We start from the raw sequence: 18,657 nt of genomic DNA, 5'->3' as shown, positions 1-18,657 counted from the left end.
AACTAAAGAGGATTCAACCTTTGGAAGAAGGAAACCACATTGGGTGAGATCCACAAGTTAATGGCTTTGATCCTGATAAGGCAAGTAGCTGATACGGCTCAGTGAGAAAGTAATCATTTTACTGGCTTTAGGAATCATGGGACTGAATTCAGGGCTGTCAGAAAAATTCAGAATCGGGATGAAGATTCCAGGAGGGAGAGAGTCACAAAATAGACATCCTCAAATCTACAAATGAGTATCTCTTTAATCCTTGGCTGAGCCTTGAATTCTGCCTGTGCAGGGAAATAAATACTCCAGGGAGCCCAGGAAGAACACAAAGGCTACAAGACTGAAATAACTGAGTACAACATTTGTCAGCTTCTCACTATAGAGATATTAAATTAGAATTTTCATCCCCCCAAGTTAGAATTGGCCCCCCAATACTTGGCTTTTCCATTGAACTCCCAGCAGTCCATGACTTAGGGTAAAGACCAAATCCTAGGACTAAAAGAAAAAATTAAATAGACCCATCTTAACAAAGACTAAATTTATGCCTATATATTACCTGGCAGTAATTTAACTGTCTTCCAGACCAACTTCAATACTGTTTTGAGGAAGATAATAGAATCTGAAGTCTTTACAATATATGCACAATGTTCATATGCCGTCAGTAATCACTAGACATGCAAAGAAACAAGAAAATGTGACCCGGAGTTGTGTGAAAAATCAGTCAATATAGAGAGATTCATAGCTGATCTAGATATTGTAATCGAAAGACAGGGACTTTAAAATTATTATGGAAAATCTGTTCAGGCATTTACATGAACAGATGGTTAAGAGATGGAAAATTTCAGGAAAAAACTGTGATGAAAGGAGCCAAATGATAATCTCAAGAACTGAGAAAATGAAATATCTAAAATTTTAAAAAATTGGATGAAACTAATAGCAGATTTAACTCAACTCAATAAAAAGATGATAAAAAATTAACAAAATATATAAGCTGACACTTCCAAAAAGAAAATACGTGAATGGTCAATAGCACTTGGTAAAATACTTGGCATTAAATCATCAGGGAAATGCAAATTGAAATCAAAGTGAGATATCCCTTTAGATCCATTAAAATTGATGAAATTAGAAAAAAGACTGACAGCACCTAAGAATTGCCAAACCTTGAGCCCTCATACATTGCTATAGGTATATTATACGAAAATTTGTATAATCACTTGGGAAAACTGTATATTAGTACTTTATAAAGTAAAATATGTACTGATATAGCAATTTTACTCATAAGTATTTGTCCAATAGAAATAAAAATATATAGCCATAAAAAGACTTGTATAAGCATACAGATTTATTCAGAACAGCTAAAAATGAAATACTTCAATATCCATTCACAAATGGATGAATAAAAAAATTATGGTATATTTAGCAGGGCAGTATTACTCAGGAATAAAAAAAGAATGAAGTACTAATGCATACAATAGCACAGATGGCTCTCAAATATAAACTGAGTGGAAGAAACGAGCCCCTTGCTCCCCATCTCGTAAATGAAGTTTGAAGTTATATATAATAGGCAAAACTTAGCTATGGTGATCTAAAGCAGAACAGGGCCTCCCTATGGGTGGTGAGAGAGAAAATTGGTTGGAAAGGGCAGAGAATAACTTTTTGGATTGATGGAAACAATTTGTATCTTTACTGGCATCACAGTTACATAGTCTGCCCATTTGTTAAAACTCATCAAAACTGCACTTGAATCTGTGCATTTCATTGTATGTACATTGTAACTCATAAATATAATTTGATGGGAATTAAAAATAATGTATTATAGTGCTTCATATTCCCCATACAGTCAGGCATTGAGGTAAAACTGCCTGATTGAAGTCCTGAAGACAGTGAATTATGATGAGTTAAGAGTATGGTTGCTGCATCAGATAAACCTGGGATTTTGAATCACATTGCAAATATTTTGTGAACATAAGCAAGGTAGTAAGTAAGCTCTTCTAAGCTTCTATAAAATGAAAGCAGTAAAATCAATATCAGTGCCATAAGGTTGTCCTCAGTATGGTGCTTTGTACCTGATATACTCAACACATTTAAGCTGTAGTCATTATTATTAAATAGTCCTTTGGCTTGACTTTCATTGCCCTAATGAAGTCATGAATGCTGGTATGACCATGAAGATTTTGGGAATTAGATAGTGACAAACTGCATTAGGCTGCAATCTAAATAATGCAGAGAATATTTGACAGTGTATGATTAAGTATACTAGCAAATCCTATTTTATTTATGTATTTCAAGCTAAGTAACTAATTATCTCTTTGCCATGAGAATATGTTCACCTCAAAATACTTTTCTTGAAGTTCTTGCAAAAAATTCAAACATAAAGAAATTGGGACCTATTTTTTTCCCCTAATAGGCTTACCCTCTCTTTACTATACCATAATCACTTTTTATGTTTTGGTGTATATCTTCCCAGTACAAATATATGAACATGTATATGAATGTATATGTGTCTAACATGTGTGTAACTTTGTAGACACTTAAAAATCTTTCCATGTTTAGTACTCTATTTTCATGTAAAGTTGGTCCATTCCTTTTAACAGCCATGTACTAGTGCACTGCATTCATGGAGTTTGCTTTACTTAAACAATTCTCTGATTATCTGAGTAGTTCCAAGTGTTCACTATTATATACCACTTTGACATCCTTGTACTTACATGTTTTGCACTTGTGTTGATTATTTCATGGAATAAATTTAAAAAGTACAACTGCTATTTGAAAGAGTATGAACAAAATTTATCAGCCTGTCTTGTAAGAGAAATTGTATGTGTGAGTGTGTGCATACATAAGCAGTGAAAGAATGAATGTCAGAATGTTGAAGAGTTCTCTGGGTTGTAGAGTAAATGGTGGCTTTCATATTTTGTTTGCCTCACTATATTTCTGATCCTTAAATAAGGAAAATAATTATTTTAAAATTTACACAAAATTTCCACTGAAGGAATTTAAGATAGTAAGCACCATCAATGGGGCACATAACACTAAACACTGTCCTAAACTCTATGCTGGTGCCTTTCATGCATTATATTATTTATATTCCGGATGTGAGGTAGTGCCTTTATTGACCCTGATTTCTAAGGAAACTGGGGGCTTCAGCATCATATATCTGGTAGAGATAGAATTTAGATTTCAACATAGATTTTACAAAATACTATAGTCTAGAGTAGTCTGGAGTGGGTCCAGTTTGCTGTGAGGTTCTTTAAGGCCTGGGATTCTTCTCAAACTTCAAAGATATGCAGACTGTGAGGTAATGAACTCTAGATGAGCTTGTTTCCCTAGGTGACTTGTTCAGCCAAAAGTGTGGTCTTCATGCCAATCAGTGGGAGCAGAAGCTGCTTGGACAGTAGACAAGTCATCTATCTCCCAGGGACGAGCTCCTATCCAAACTCCAGCTTCCTCTCAAAATAATAATAATAATAACAACACCAAAAAGCAGTGATGAACTACATGGTGATGTGGACTCTGGCGAGAAGGCAAGGTCTTAAGACCACTAACATCTGCTTTTTTTCATAATGCAGACTACTGCCCTCTCTCTCTGTCTCTTTACCATTCATTTAGTAATCCTGCATTTCATTCCTGTCCAAGGGGCCCATTCAGTGACAACTAAGAACCCAAGTTCTCAATTTACTAACCTGTGTGCATATGACCCTTCAGCCCTCCAGCCCTCCACTTGTGTGCACACCCTCAATCCGGTCATACAAAGTTTTGATTTCCCATAGCATCATTTATGTTTTCAAAAGGTGATTTTTCACTGTGTAGGCCAGATGTGAATGACGTGCCAAGCTGAGAGGCCAGAGAGGTGGGGCTGGTGAAGGGTGGAAATCCGACTCACTTAGCTGAGCTAGAGCAGGAGCTGAAGCCCTGCTGTTTCAGCTCCTGTCAAGTGAGTGAGGGTGGTTTTACGGGTGTTTATCAAGACCTAAACTGCCCTTGCCCATCATCTAGCACCCTGTCTGTTGCCCTGCAGAAGGAAAATTGTATTTGTGTCATGCTTTTGTGGAGAGGAGCAACTCAGAAATCTGGTTCTTGCTTTGGTTTCTTTAATTCTATCCTCACTGTTTTGAAGTGAGTTCAAAGATTCCAGAGTGGCTTTCTCACTTTCTTTTCCACCTTTTTTTCCTTCCATAACCTGTGGCATGTTGGAGGCAACACTTACCAGTTTGGGAGACAGAACTATTAGCATATCTCCCCAGCCCTGAACCCTGTACTCAGTGACATCAAATGGATATTTTAAAACTGGACATGGTGGGAATGCTTACACAAGTGGTACTGGAAAACACTATAAACCAGAGACTCCCTCACCTCACCTATCTTAAGTTTTGTGTTTATTTCCTAAAAGCTAAATATAGCCTAACTTTTTTTTTTTTCTCCCTCTCTCATCCTAGTGGATGGCTGCATTCACAGAGCAGCTGGCCCCTGTTTGCTAGCTGAGTGTCGTAACCTGAATGGCTGTGATACCGGACATGCAAAAATCACATGTGGCTATGACCTGCCTGCAAAATGTGAGTACAACTCTTTTGAACACTGTTGTGAAAACAGATGAATGCTCCTACCTTGTTTTGTCTATCAAATGCATAGCTGGAAAAGGAAATGGTAGTGGTGACTTTTAATTAAATGCACTTATATTCAGATTTTGTATGTGGTAATATGTGTGTTTGAAATATGTCTCCAAATAGATATATGTTTGATGTTTCGTGGTAAGTGATTATTGTTCAGGTCTTCATCAGAGTGTCTCTGAAACAGAAATAAAAATACGAGCAAAATATATATTATAGTATTTACGTGCCCCAGAGTGACAGTTTCTGGAAATGATGCCAATTCTTATTCCTTGTTCAGGTTTCTTGATTGTGAATGTGTTTAGAGCAAAGGAGATCAAAGTGATGTATTGTGTTTCCAGCTGCCACGTAAAGGCTGATTGGCAATTACAGCCAACGCATCTATCACACTTTGCTTTGAGGAAAAGCCAATGGAATGTGGTTGTCAGTGTGAGAATGTATTTGCTTGTTGAATGTGGAATGGTCAAAATTTCCATTTTATTTGACTAGTGAGAAGTATTGCATTTGATTGACCTTGTCGCTTAGTCATTTAGCCAAGTGGGTGGGGTAGTGAGGAATAAAAATATTAAGAGAGAAACTGGTTTAAAGGCATAGATTTAATAACATAATCATCAGGGCCTAGTGGGTGGAGGTAGATGGTGTCATTATACCATTAAGGTGTGCATTGATGTGGAAATTGGTATGCCAATTAATTGTTTATTCCATTCATCTGCTTCTTATGATACCGCCTAGGTCCTTGAATACATTTTATGTAAAAGTAAAGCTGGTTTTTGTTTTTGTTTTAGCAGTGGATAAAACGTGACTAAAGCATTGTAACACAATCTGTAGGATACCACCATTTGGGCTCTGTATAGACAGGTTGTGAAAGAATGAATTTTCCATGGATATGTGTGAGCGGAGAGGTAGTATGTTATATTTTAAAATTACTTTGGAGTACATTTAAATTTGAGTATTTGTAGTAAATATATTAAAATGGTATTTTTCTTTATAAACATTATAATCCTGCATTCTACATTCCTCCCAGTGGGTTCCAGTGAGTCATCCAACTAAATACTCTTTAATTTTTCCTTTAATGACTTCTCAATTTTCTTTCTTGGTTACTGTTTTTACCTGTGCAAGAAAATACAGAACATGTGCCAAAGAGCCCCTCTACTTGGAATGTATATTTATGTGAATAAAGTCCTTTGAGTACAATGGCGTTTAGAACAGTTCTCCCTCTGGCTCAGAGAGCTTGAGTGTTAAAGTGATTTCCCATTCCAGGATCATATGGCTCTATGTTTATGAATATTGGTCACTTTTCCCTTCTAATACCATACTACCTTTGTGATACAGCCAGCCAATAACACTTTTGATTATTTTCAGTCTTGTGTCTGCCCTTAAACTAAGAAATAAGGCCTGGTCTCCTATTGATTAATACTTTCTTTGTTATAATCAAAACACAAAAATTTCTTCAATACTGAGCTTTTGAAGACATATAACCTCAAAATCACTAAATATGACCAAATAAAATGGTGGCTGCAGTGTATGGACTGGCACTATGATAATTTCATTGAATGTACTTGCCCCTGTTTGACATCCCTCTAAATGCATCATTCCACTTAGTTCAGGGTTATTGAAGACTTGTACAATATCAGGCACAGAGATGCAAAGGTTAATAATACCAAAGCCTGTACTTGAGGAATTCCATGATTGAATCATATTTTTGAGCTTAGGTGTGTCTTTCCTGGACAACCTGAGGCAAGTGAGTCTGTGGCACAAGGATAAATCAGTCCACAGGACTTGGTACAGAACCCTGTGACCTGAGATACCAAGAGCCCAAAACTCATTCAGGTCACCGTGCGCAGCCCCCAGGGCACCGTTAGTGAAAAATCATCCCGCAGAATAGAAATCACCATACTGGAATGACAGTGGCAACCACAGAAAGTCACACATGTGTGCTCTTTGTGTCACACACATGGGCTACTTGCTATTTCTCTATATTTAGAAAGATTAATGATTCATATTAAAAACAAAAGAAAAGCAAAGAAAGCAATAGAAAAATGAGTAATACAATAGCTTACATTTGTATGCCACCTTATAGCATTTCCCAGTACTTCCACAAGCCTTTATATTTTAAATTATGTTTTATAAACATTGTGTGTGTGTTCATTTTCTCTTTTCCTATCCCTGAGAGATGTTTTCCTTTCTCATCAATTTGGTTCATCCATTTCAGAGTCATTAACAATCCACAGATGTGCTTTTGTAGAGAGAGAATGAAAAGGGAGCTCATTACATACTGTTTGGGTCATTTTCCCCCTCCATATTTAATAACACCATGACAGGTTGACAGCAGAAACTAGTTCCTATCTGTCCTCTGTGACAGCGGGTTTATCATCATAGGGGCACTAAAGCCAGTCATCCAGCCACCAGTGATAATATCTTCATGCATCAGCAATTTGTTTGGAAAATGCTATTGTCTGGGTTACAGACAAACCTGGTAATTTTGGACTGGTCTTTGCTTCTTTTATGCTCACTAAATTAATCTATTCATAAATGCTTGTATTTGAATTAATTATCCTTATAGCCTGTATTCTCTGATGCATCGTGTTTGGTGGTATGATAAGCCTCAGAGATCTAGTTTATTTTTCACTGCTTGGATGTTTTGAATGATTTATTTTTTCATAGAATATCCAATCATTCTTTTCTAAAGTAGTCTTATGAGTGGAAAGAATTATTGGCCAATATTTTGATTGTAGGATATTGCTAAGGAAATGACTTAGGAAGTGGAGTAAGGACTGTTTATATAATTGAGATTTTGGGGACCTTCTGTTTTATAATATTATATATTTTGGGATTCATGATAAACTTTAGAATTCTATAGATTTTAGACACTTGTCGATATGTCAGATGTTTCTGTTCATGCTATCATTCTACTAGAGGGGCAGCTTCATGTGGGAGAGATTTGTCCATCTCAGTCACAGTTCTAGTGTCATTATCTAGCATCGTGTCTCCTAAATATGTGCATAATCAATGTGGGTGAAGGAGTGATTAAATGAATGGGCTCAGACTTTTCCACCTTAAAACAAGCTTTTTAACTGTTGCTTCGGCCTCTTATTCTCTCCTTCCTGCAATCCATTCTGCCCCCTGTTGGTAGATTACTATTCCTAAATCCACTGTTTATAATTGTCTATAAGGCTCTATATCACGTGACCCTCATGACCTCTCTGGCATCATCTCCTATCCATTCCCTTGCTCACAAAGGCTGCTTTGCTGATCTTTACTGCCTTTGCATTAGCCCTCCCTCTGCCTGGAATTCTACTCTCATACTCTCTTGGCTTACTCCTTCACCTACTTCAAACCCTTGTTCAAATGTTACCTCAGGTGGCTCCCAAGCCAGTATATTTAAAACTTTTTTCTGCTTTATTTGTAATTGATTATCTGTAGCATTTAACCTTCAAATAACTAGTACTTACTTATTTATATTTTATTGTTATTGCTTATTATTGTTTATCTGTTGTCTCCCACTACCAGAATGAGGGCAGAGATTTTTTTCTGCATCTTTTAAATTCATTGCTGTATCCATATAGCTTAGAAAAATGTTTGCACATTATAGGGCATTGTAATATATTTTCTGAATGCATGAATAGCACCTAACTCTATTCCTCTCAAAATCTTTCAGTGGGTTTTCCTTAAACACAGACTTGTTAGCCTGATTATTTTTGTCCTCCCCTGATTTATTGCTGTATCTTGAACTACTCACGAGCTTTTATGTGATCTGAATTGCTCATAATGGTATGTCTGTGCATGGGGTCTGCATTTGGAGCTATCCAGAAAGCTTTTTCTTTGCTCCTTTCCATCTGTCTTCCAGACTCAGTTCACATATATCACTTCTACCATGAAAATGCTCTTCCCTTATCAAATCAGCTAAAAGCCTTCTTTTTCCTTCAAACTCCAAAATACTGCTTGTTAACACACTGAGGGAACTCTTCACATACTATTTTATATTGTTATCTATGCAAACTTTCCACATTTCTAGGAGTCCCTTGTATATAATGGATACTAGAGAAATATCTACCAGGTGAATTAATTCTTAAAGGTGGCAGGCTGGTTTATAATTGGTGGTGGGTGAGATGTAAAGACAAGTTATACTAATAGTCCTAAGAAATGATGAAATTAGTGTTGATTATCCACTATGTTTTTAAAACTATGTTTTAGCATATATCTAGTTCCAAAGTCTCATGTCTAAGAAATTTATTCTTAATGGAGCTTCTCCTGCAGGTGAACAAATAAGAATAAGGAAACCACATCAATTTTATTTAATGAATTTAAGCATAGCTCCCATTCTGTTTCTTGAGAATGCTCCACTTTTAGGACTGAACAATCACTGGAGATAAATGGAAGAAATACTAAATTGTGTATATAAAAAGTCAAATCTGTTTCTTTTATTCCTTCTATTTAATCTTTGGAAGATATCAAAGGGTAGTATTAGCATCCAACTCACAGGTTTTCATCAGTCGTTTGAAAGGAAACTCTAGGGCAAGAGACCATAGCATAATGTGTTTAATATCATCGAGTGGTATGAATCTGAATCCTTATTCCACTTCCAGGTGCAATAATAATCAGATGATAGCAGCTTAAAGGTACTGTAGATAATAATTAGTACTTCTCTTGTAACCTTCATCAAGAAATCATAGTACTTTGAAACCTGAGCTCATCAGTCCTTTTGAAATTTCTGTGAGGAAGTGACATGACAAGTAATGATATTTTCTTTCAACACAAAGGCAAATTCAGGTACAGAGAGGTTAATTTGTTGCTCGAATAGCAAACTATGATCATATTAGAGGCATGGTAGTAACCAGGTATCTCTGAGAGGGGGTGAGAGTCTATGGCAGGTATTGCCAAGCCTGCTGCATGTTTTATAAATAAAATTTTGTTAGATTGGAACTGTGCCCATTTGTTTACCTATTGGCTGTGGCTGATTTAATGTGACAGAGTTGAGTAGTTTCAATAGTCACTACATGGCCAAAGCCTGAAACATTTACTATCAGACCCTTTACGGAAAGATTTTGCCAACTTCTGGTCTGTAACAATCCTCACTTTTTCTGAAGAAGGGAGCTGAGATTCAGGGAGGTTAAATATTTATTGAATTTTTTGAATTTATGTGACTTTCTCAAATCACTATTGACAGAAGTGAGACTAAAACATCTGCCTTCTGTTTCTTGGGTCAATTCTTGCTTCTGTTGTCTCAGTACAACATCACCTTGGGAGGATGATCTAAAGCTTTCTAAATCTTTTAAATTATAAGGCTGCCTTGAAAAAAAAAATGCTTAGAAAAAATTGTCATTTTTCTCAATAGGGCCCAAACTGGAAAGTCCAGTCTCTGAAGGGAGAGTTAATTCAAACTACCAGAGTATTGGGCCATAAATCTTTACTCCTAGCTTCCTCCAGTGGTGTTAGCTAATGTGCTGAGAGGGAGCCTGTAGTCCTGAGGAAATTCAGTTTCTCAAGTAGGAAACTCATAAGACAATTCTGAGTTAGTCCTCTTGCAATGCATGACCTGCTTTCAGCCATTGTGGGCCCTGCCAGCAGGTGTCTGATTGTGAAAGCAGTGGGGTGTGTGTGCTGTTAAGAGTATGACTCTGCCAGGCTTTGATGGAGACCTGAGGGCCCTCATGAGCCCCTTCCATAATTAAATGACTTATAGAGAAGATGGCTTTTGAAAAGCATAAAATCATCTTGCTTCCTGAAGAGAGAGATGGGATTGTTCTTCTTAAAATCAACCCTGATTGGTTCATTTTCATTAAGTGCTTTAGGAATTTAATTTCTGTTTGAATCTATTTCTCCATAATTACCACCCCTTTCATTTATATTAAGCAGTTTCATACATTTTATCTCCTTAGTGATCTTCATAATGAATGTGGAAGTGAGAAGGGCTTTGTGAGAAGAGATTGTAAAACCCAGAGTCTCAAAGTATCCTCCCTGGAGCAACAGTATCTTCACCTGGGGATTTGTTAGAGATGCACATTCTCGTATCCCTTCTAGATCTACTGAATCATGAATTCTGTGGCTTAACAAGCCCTCCAGGTGCTGTGGATATGTGCTCAGATGTAAGCACCATTGACCTAGACAGTGGTGGGGTCACAGGCAGGACTTTTGCCTACTGATTCCTTCACCTGCACCCCTTTTGCTACATAACAGAGGATTCCTTTGGGTCACTGATTAGGGCTTTTCCTGAAAAGAACTGCCGTGTTCTCCTTTTCCTTTTTGGTATTTGCACAGTTAGTTATGATAGCTATATTCGTTTACTTGTTTATTGTCTGTCTTCTCAAAGAGAGTAACAGTTTAAGAGGAACAGAGTCATATTGGTTTCATTCAATCCTGCTATCTTTAGCATCTGTCATAGTATCCAGAATAGAGTTGGTGGCTTTTGATATGTATTTACTGGGGGAATTAGAGAAAGTGTTGTCTTTGTGTAGTCATAGGTTGCTTTTGCAGGAAACCAACCAAGAAGACACATAAGACAGGATTGTGAGATTCCAGACATCTGCAGAGCTAGGGCGGTGGCTGCCACTTGCAGCACTGCTGTTACTCTGTCACCAAACAGGCTGCTTGCTCCAAGACCCTACCAGTGTAAGAAAGCACAGGGATGCTAAATTTGCTTAATTTGTCCACATGGCACACGCATAACCTACACTTAGATTATTTTCTTTATTTCTCTCTCTCTCTCTTTTAACCCATTGTGATAACACAGATTCCATCCCAAAGTAGCCTTTTGATTAAAAAAACTAGATGATTCTAATAGTAAATAGTGCCTTTTAAAATGTGCCTACATTTTGGAAGCAACTAGTATTTACATCGGCGTATTACTGGCTGAGTGTATTATAAACGTCTGTGGGTGGCTTCCATTATTTGACTTTTTAGGCCTTCAGAGGACACTGTCTATACCTTCCCTCCTTCTCCTATGTGATCAATAGGAAATAACAGTATAAATCAATTCTGAGTAATAATGTAAATGGGCTCCTGAAGGCAATTCCTGCTGTGAAATGAGTAGTTAGCTGTGACACTGGCATTCACCACAGTGGGGGTAATCAGCCTTTGGATGTGTTTAATCAGAGTTATCAGCTAAGATTAAAAAGAGAACCACTGTTGTGCACTGATAATCATTTTCAGGATTTAAAAGATGAATATATGAAGGTGTTCTCATAAATTAAAGCCATCAGAATTGCTCTGAGTAATTTAACATGCTTTGAGGTCAGGCACAAGCAAACAAGAAAGGTTAATCTGAGAGCCATGGTAGTTAATGTTCAGGGATTGCAGAATACATTTATTGAAATAGTAGCGAATGCTGAGTTAAATGAAGATTTTGCCCAGTGCTACGATGTTCCTTGGGCCAGTACTAACATAAATGATTTGATTAAAAAGTGGGCAACACAGAACAATTTATAAATTTATTAATAATTCTTACAGTTAATTACTAATCCCAAAGATTAAATATTAGACCAATTTATAGCTTGATTAGAGGTGTTTCCAGCTCAAAATATTGATGAAATCAAGCTCTGCTCTGTGGAATAAAGGACTGATTCTAGGTCAAGAACAGTAAACATGAAGGTAGAAGGTCTTATATTAAATTATACTGCTGAGGAGAAGTCCTGAATTCAGGATATTCTAATTGTTTTGTAAATTCCCTTAACCTCTGAGCCAAGTTTCAGATTATTTGGGGGTAATAACCTACCTCAGGCAAATTTGTTAAGGAATATATGCAGAAATACTTTTTAATAGTGTAAGCCATCATAAGAATATACAGTATATTATTATAAAATACTTAGCATACCTCATTTACTTATTCAAGAATGCTTATTGAATGCTTACCCTGTCTGGAATGTGGAAGACTAGAGCGAAGAAAACAGCCAGGGTCCCAGTCTTGTTTATCATGATAGAAAGATGCAGATAATAAACACACTCACATAAAAGCTAAGTACTTCAGATAATGGTAAGGGATGTGAGGGAAATAAAGAGTGGCAATAGAATGGAGAGTGGAGTGAGGGGACTTCTTTTCCTGTGCTGGTCAGGGAAAGACTCCCCAATAATATATTTGAGCTGAGAGTCACACTGCTATCTGGGAGAAATTCACTGCAGGCAGAGTAAAAGTGCTCTACCATTTGGTTAAAAAATATTCACCTCACCTGAATTGTAAAATGAGATAGTTCATGAATTTCTTCAATTGTTCTTCCTTGCTACAAATATTCTATTTCAGCTCTGACATACATATAATTTTAGTATTAGTCCAGTTTGGAGGTAATAGAGGTAATGGCACTGCTGCTGGTGTTGACAGGGATGTTAATGATCATCTAATCTGACATCTAACTTAAACTTAAGGAAACTGAGGCCCAAAAAGATTTAATTAATTTTTCCTGGGACTGCCTAGAAAGAGACAGAGCCAAGACTAGAGTCTGGGTATCTTGACTCACAATACAGTGCTCTTTCTGTTAAAATGTTCTGCCTTTCCTAGATCTTCGATCATACTAACTCTCTTCTAAGAGTATTGTGATAGCTTAATCAACTATTAATTGAGATGATGTACATGAACATACTTTCAAAATGCTAATTTCTTATTTCACATGATACTTTCTTATTAATAGTAATTTTAGATGAGTTACATATAAATAATTATGACAGCATGAGGTCTACTAGTAAAGTTTCTGACAATAATCCATTGAAATATATGCATCAGTGACTAGTGTCTGAGAAAATATGGAAGTCACAGATAGGAATTAAGAAAAATCCTATACTAAATTCTCAAAAAAGTGAGTATAAAAGGAACATACCTTAACATAATAAATAAATATATGACAAACCCACAGCTAGCACCATATTAAATGGTAAAAAGCTGAAACTTTTCTTCTAAAATCAGAAACAAGACAAGGATGATAACTCTCACCCCTTTTATCCAATGTAGTACCTGATGTCCTAATCAGCAATTAGGCAAAAAGAAGAAATAAAAGGCATCCAAATTGTAGAGGAAGAAGTTAAGCTGTCCCCTTTTGCAGATGGCATGATACTTATATATAAAATCCTAAAGACTCCACTAAAAAACTATTTGAACTGATAAATCAGAAAATCACAGGATATAAAGCTAACATACAGAAAAATATATTGTGTTTCTATACATTAATAACAAACTATTAGAAAGACTAAGAAAAAAATCCCATTTATAATTACATTAAAAAAATAAAATACCTAGGAATAATGAGAGAAATTAAAGAAGATACCAATAAATGGAAATACATCTCATGCTCATGTATAGGAAGAATTAATATTGTCAAAATGGCCATCGTGCCTAAAGCAATCTACAGATTCACTGCAATCACTATCAAAATACCAGCATTATTCTTCAACGAACTAGAGCAAATAGTTTTAAAATTCATGTGGAACCACAAAAAACCCCGAATAGCCCAAGCAATCCTGAGAATGAAGAACAAAGCTGGGGGAATTACACTCCCTGACTTCAAACTCTACTACAAGCCACAGTAATCAAGACAATTTGGTACTGGCACAAAAACAGACCCATAGACCACTGGAACAGACTAGAGAGCCCTGATATAAACCGAAGCATAAATGGTCAATAAATATATGATAAAGGAGCCATGGACATACAATGGTGAAATGACAGCCTCTTCAACAACTGGTGTTGGCAAAGCTGGACAGCTACATGCAAGAGAATGAAACTGGTTTATTGTCGAATACCATACACAAAAGCAAACTCAAAATGGATCAAAGACCTGAATGTAAGCCATGAAACCACAAAACTCTTAGAAGAAAACATAGACAAAAATCTCTTGAATATAAAGATGAGCATCTTTTTCCTGAATGCATCTCCTCAGGCAAGGGAAACAAAATAAAAAATGAACAAATGGGACCACATCATGCTAAAAAGCTTCTTTACAGCAAAGGACACCATCAGCAGAACAGAAAGGTATCCTACAGTATGGGAAAATGTATTTGTAAATGACATATCTGACAGAGGGTTAACATCCAAAGTATATAAAAAGTTCACACTCCTCAACACCCAAAAAGCAAATAACCCCGTTTAAAAAATGGGCAGATGCTATGAACAGACAATTCTCCAAAGAAGAAATTCAGATGGCCAACAGGAGCATGAAAAGATGCTCCACATCAGTAGTTATCAGGGAAATGCATATTAAAACCACAATGAGATATCACCTCACACCAGTTAGGATGGCCAACAGCCTAACAGGTATTGATAAAAAAAATTGAGGATGACTAAAGTAAATGGAAAGATATTCTGTGCTCATGGATTATAGGAATTAATATTGTTAAAATGTCCATATTGCTCATAGCAATCTACAGATTCAGTGCAAGCCCTATTAGAATATCAATGGCATTTTTCACAGAACCAGAATAAATAATCCTAAAGTTTATATGGAACCATGAAAGACCCCAAATAGCCAAAATAATCTTGAGAAAGAACAAAACTGCGAGTTTTACATTCCCTGATTTCAAACTGCCCTTCAAAGCTATAGTAATCAAAACAGTATGGTACTGTCACAAAAAGATACACAGATCAATGCAATAGATTAGAGAACCCAAAGATAAACACACACATATGTACTCAATTTATCTATGAAAAAGGACAGAAGGACATACATTGGGGAAAACAGTTTCTTTAATAAGTGCTTTTGGGAAAACTGGACAGCTATGTACAAAATAATGCAACTGGACCAACGAATACAAAAATATCTTACCAATACACAACAATATAAATTCAAAGCACATTAAATACTTGAATGTAAGACCCAAAACCATAAAACTCCTAGAAGAACACATGGGCAGTAAGCTCTTCAATGACATTTTAGCAATATATTTTGGACAAGTCTCCTCAGGCAAGGGCAGCAAAAGCTAAAATAAACAAATGGGATTGCATTAAACTAAAGATTTTTACACAGTGAAGGATTCCATTAGCAGAACAAAAAGACAATCTACTGAATGGGAGAAAATATTTTCAAATCTTATATACAATAAGGACTTAATATCCAAAATATGTAAAGGGCTTATACAACTTAATATCAAAGAAACAAACAACCTAGTTAAAAATGGGCAGAGGATATGAGTAGACATTTTTCCAATGAAGATGTGAAAATAGCCAACATGCACATGGAAAGATGCTCTCCAACACTACCTGTAAGGGAAATGCAAATAAAAACCACACAATGAGCTATCACCTCAAATCTGTCAGAATGGCTAGTATCAAAAAGACAAGAAGTAAGTGCTGGCAAGGATCTGGAGAAAGGGGAACCTTCAGGCATGGTTGGTAGGAATGTAAATTGCTGCAGACACTATAAAAAACAGTTTGGAGGGTCCTCAAAATATAGAACAACCATATGATCCTGCAATTCCACTTCTGTGTATTATCTGAAGAAAACAAAAACACCAATTTGAAGAGATATATGCACCCCTGTGTTTTTTGCAGCATTTTATTTACAATAGCCAATTTAGGGAAATGACCTAATTTTCTAATGATAAATGAATTGATAAAGTTGTGGTATATATATCCAATGGAGTAGCACTCAGCCATAAAAAAAGAATGAAATCTTGCCATTTGCAACAACAGGATGTATCTATAGGGCATTATGCTAAGTAAAATAAGCCAGTCAGAGAAAGGCAAATGCCATATGATTTCACTTATTTGTGGAATCTAATAGATAAAACAAAGGAACAAACAAAATAGAAACAGACTCATAGATAAACAAACTGTGAATTACCAGAGAGGGGAGTGGTTGGGAGAGATGGGTGAAGTAGCTGGAGATTAAAAGGTACAAATTTCCAGTTATAAAATAAATAAGTCATGCAGTGTATCAGAAAAGAACAAGTAGTGATTCTTTGGCATCTTACTACACTGATGTACAGTGACTGCAATGGGTTGCGGGGGAGAATCAGTAATATGGGTGAATGTAGTAACCACATTGTTTTTCATGTGAAACCTTCATAAGAAAGTATATCAATGAAACCTTAATAAAAATAAAATAAATTAAATTAAATTAAAAAATGCAATTAAAAATAAATAAATAAATAAGTCATGGTGACATAATGTACAGCCTGGGGAATATGGTCAATAGTATTGTAATAACTTGACATGGTAACAGATGGTTACTAGATTTATTGTGGGGGTCATTTTGTAATACATAAAATATCAAATCACTTTTATATCCACCTGTTACTAATAAGGTTCTGTATGTCAATTAAACTTAAATAAAAAAATAAATACATGCACTTAAAATTATTTTTCTTTCAGAAACCTGGGAAAAGAGAAAGGAGAATCCAATAGCATCCTCAAGATTCCCTTTTGTATCTGTTCTCGGAGAAAGGGAAACTCTTCCAATTTGAGAAACTTCAGATGGCAACCTTACTGGTTTTAAAGATATTCCCACAAATTCTTTGGTATTTCTCCCCTAGAGAGGTGACACTTGAATCTCCTCTCCTTGTATGTGGCCCGACCTTAGTGACTCCCTTCTGGTGAACGGAGTGAGTACATCAGAGTGATGAGAGTGACCCGGATCAGGGCGTGGAAGGACCATGACTTCCTTCTTCCGCTCTCTCTCTAGCTCCCGCTCTCTGAAATCACTCTGTATTAATTTTCTAGAGCTGCTGTAACAAATTACCACGAAGCTGATGGCTTAAACAGAAATTTAATTTCTCTTGGTTCTGGGGGCGAGAGATCTGAAATCAAGGGCCCCACTTCTGAAGAATCGAGGGAAAATCTATCCTGGCCTCTTCTCATTCTGGTAGCTCTGTGTGTTCCTTGGCTTATGGCAGCATAGCCCCTACCCTATGGCTCTCCATGTCTTTTCCCCTTCTGTTCTCCTATAGGGACACTTTTCGTTGGATTTAAGTCACCATAAACCAAAATGATCTCAAGGTCTTCAGGCCCTTGGCTTAATTACATCTGCAAAGACTTTTTACAGATAGGTTCACAGTCACAGGTTCTGGGGCTTGGGGTGTGGACATATCTTTCTGGGGTCATCATTCAACTCCTTATACATTCTGTCTGGGTGAAGTCTGCTTCCATGTCATGAAGTAGCCCTGGGAAGAGGAAAACTGGCTACCGTGTTGTGAGGGTGCTCGGACAGCCTCTGTAGAGACCCATACGGCAAGGAACTGAAAGCCTGCCTGCAACAATGTGAGTGAACTTGGAAGTGGATCTTGTGAGATCTGCCAGCAACCTTAAAAGTGAGCTTGGGAGCACATGCTCCAGCCCAATCAAGCTTTCAGCTGTCTGCAGCCCTGGCTGGCAGCTTGACTTGTCAGGAAAGACACTGAGCCAGAACCACCCAGTCAAGCCACCTGCAAATTCCTGACCTGAAAAAACTGAGATAGCAAGTATTTCTTATTTTAGGTTTAGGTATTCAACACAACAACAGATAGCTAATGAAGGACCCTTTGAAAGAGTAGTTGGTGTCTATCATGTTTTCTTAGCACATGACCTGCCAGGCTGAGGGACACACCTAAATGCAAGATGAAAGCAAAATAGAATTTGGGGTAATGTAATGCTTAATCAAACCCCTTTACTATACCTCCATCCTAGACAGCATACTAGATTGGAAAAACTGTTATGAGTGGAAACTTCTATACTTTTTATATGAAAAATACACATATTAAATGATTACAATCAAAGAGATACCAAAGTCCGGCTTAGTAAAAAAGAATTGGGAGGAAAACAACACAAATTGGACATTAATGTTTACCTGATATTCCTTAAGTGGTTTTAGTGTCTGTAGTCACGACTCACATGTTTTTTACTTACAGCAAGTGCCATTTTCATTTTGAGAGGAAAAATTATTTCAGTATCTATCCTGTGTTGAAGCAGCTATCTAAGTGCAGCTGAGGTAACTTCCTATTTACATTGGTAGCAGCGGGCTTCTAAATCTGTTTTCCATTAACTCCTTCATTTTTCAGAACCACCTAGAGTTTGCTCCATTTCTAATCACATGCTATTTGTGAAATCCCTATCATTTCCTGAGGCCTTTTAAAGTTTTCCTCTTCCTACCTGTGACATTTTGAGGAAAGATTT

At 36.7% G+C, this 18,657-nt stretch overlaps 1 protein-coding gene across 4 annotated transcripts in view; it reads left to right on the top strand.

Moving 5' to 3' along the window:
• MACROD2 (mono-ADP ribosylhydrolase 2) overlaps positions 1-18,657 on the top strand; it is a 2,035,411-nt gene that overhangs the window by 736,383 nt on the left and 1,280,371 nt on the right. For all 4 annotated transcript variants that reach the window (XM_036892150.2, XM_036892149.2, XM_036892151.2 and 1 more), the window contains exon 5: positions 4,422-4,538. In XM_036892150.2, the coding sequence (XP_036748045.2) occupies positions 4,422-4,538 (117 nt within the window). The remainder of the gene's footprint in view (positions 1-4,421; positions 4,539-18,657) is intronic.

This window comes from Manis pentadactyla, chromosome 5 (assembly GCF_030020395.1).
Source record: "Manis pentadactyla isolate mManPen7 chromosome 5, mManPen7.hap1, whole genome shotgun sequence".
Classification (NCBI taxonomy): Eukaryota; Metazoa; Chordata; class Mammalia; order Pholidota; family Manidae; genus Manis; species Manis pentadactyla.
The sequence above is the reverse complement of the archived record's forward strand: the minus strand, read 5'-3'. Positions and strand labels throughout refer to the sequence as shown.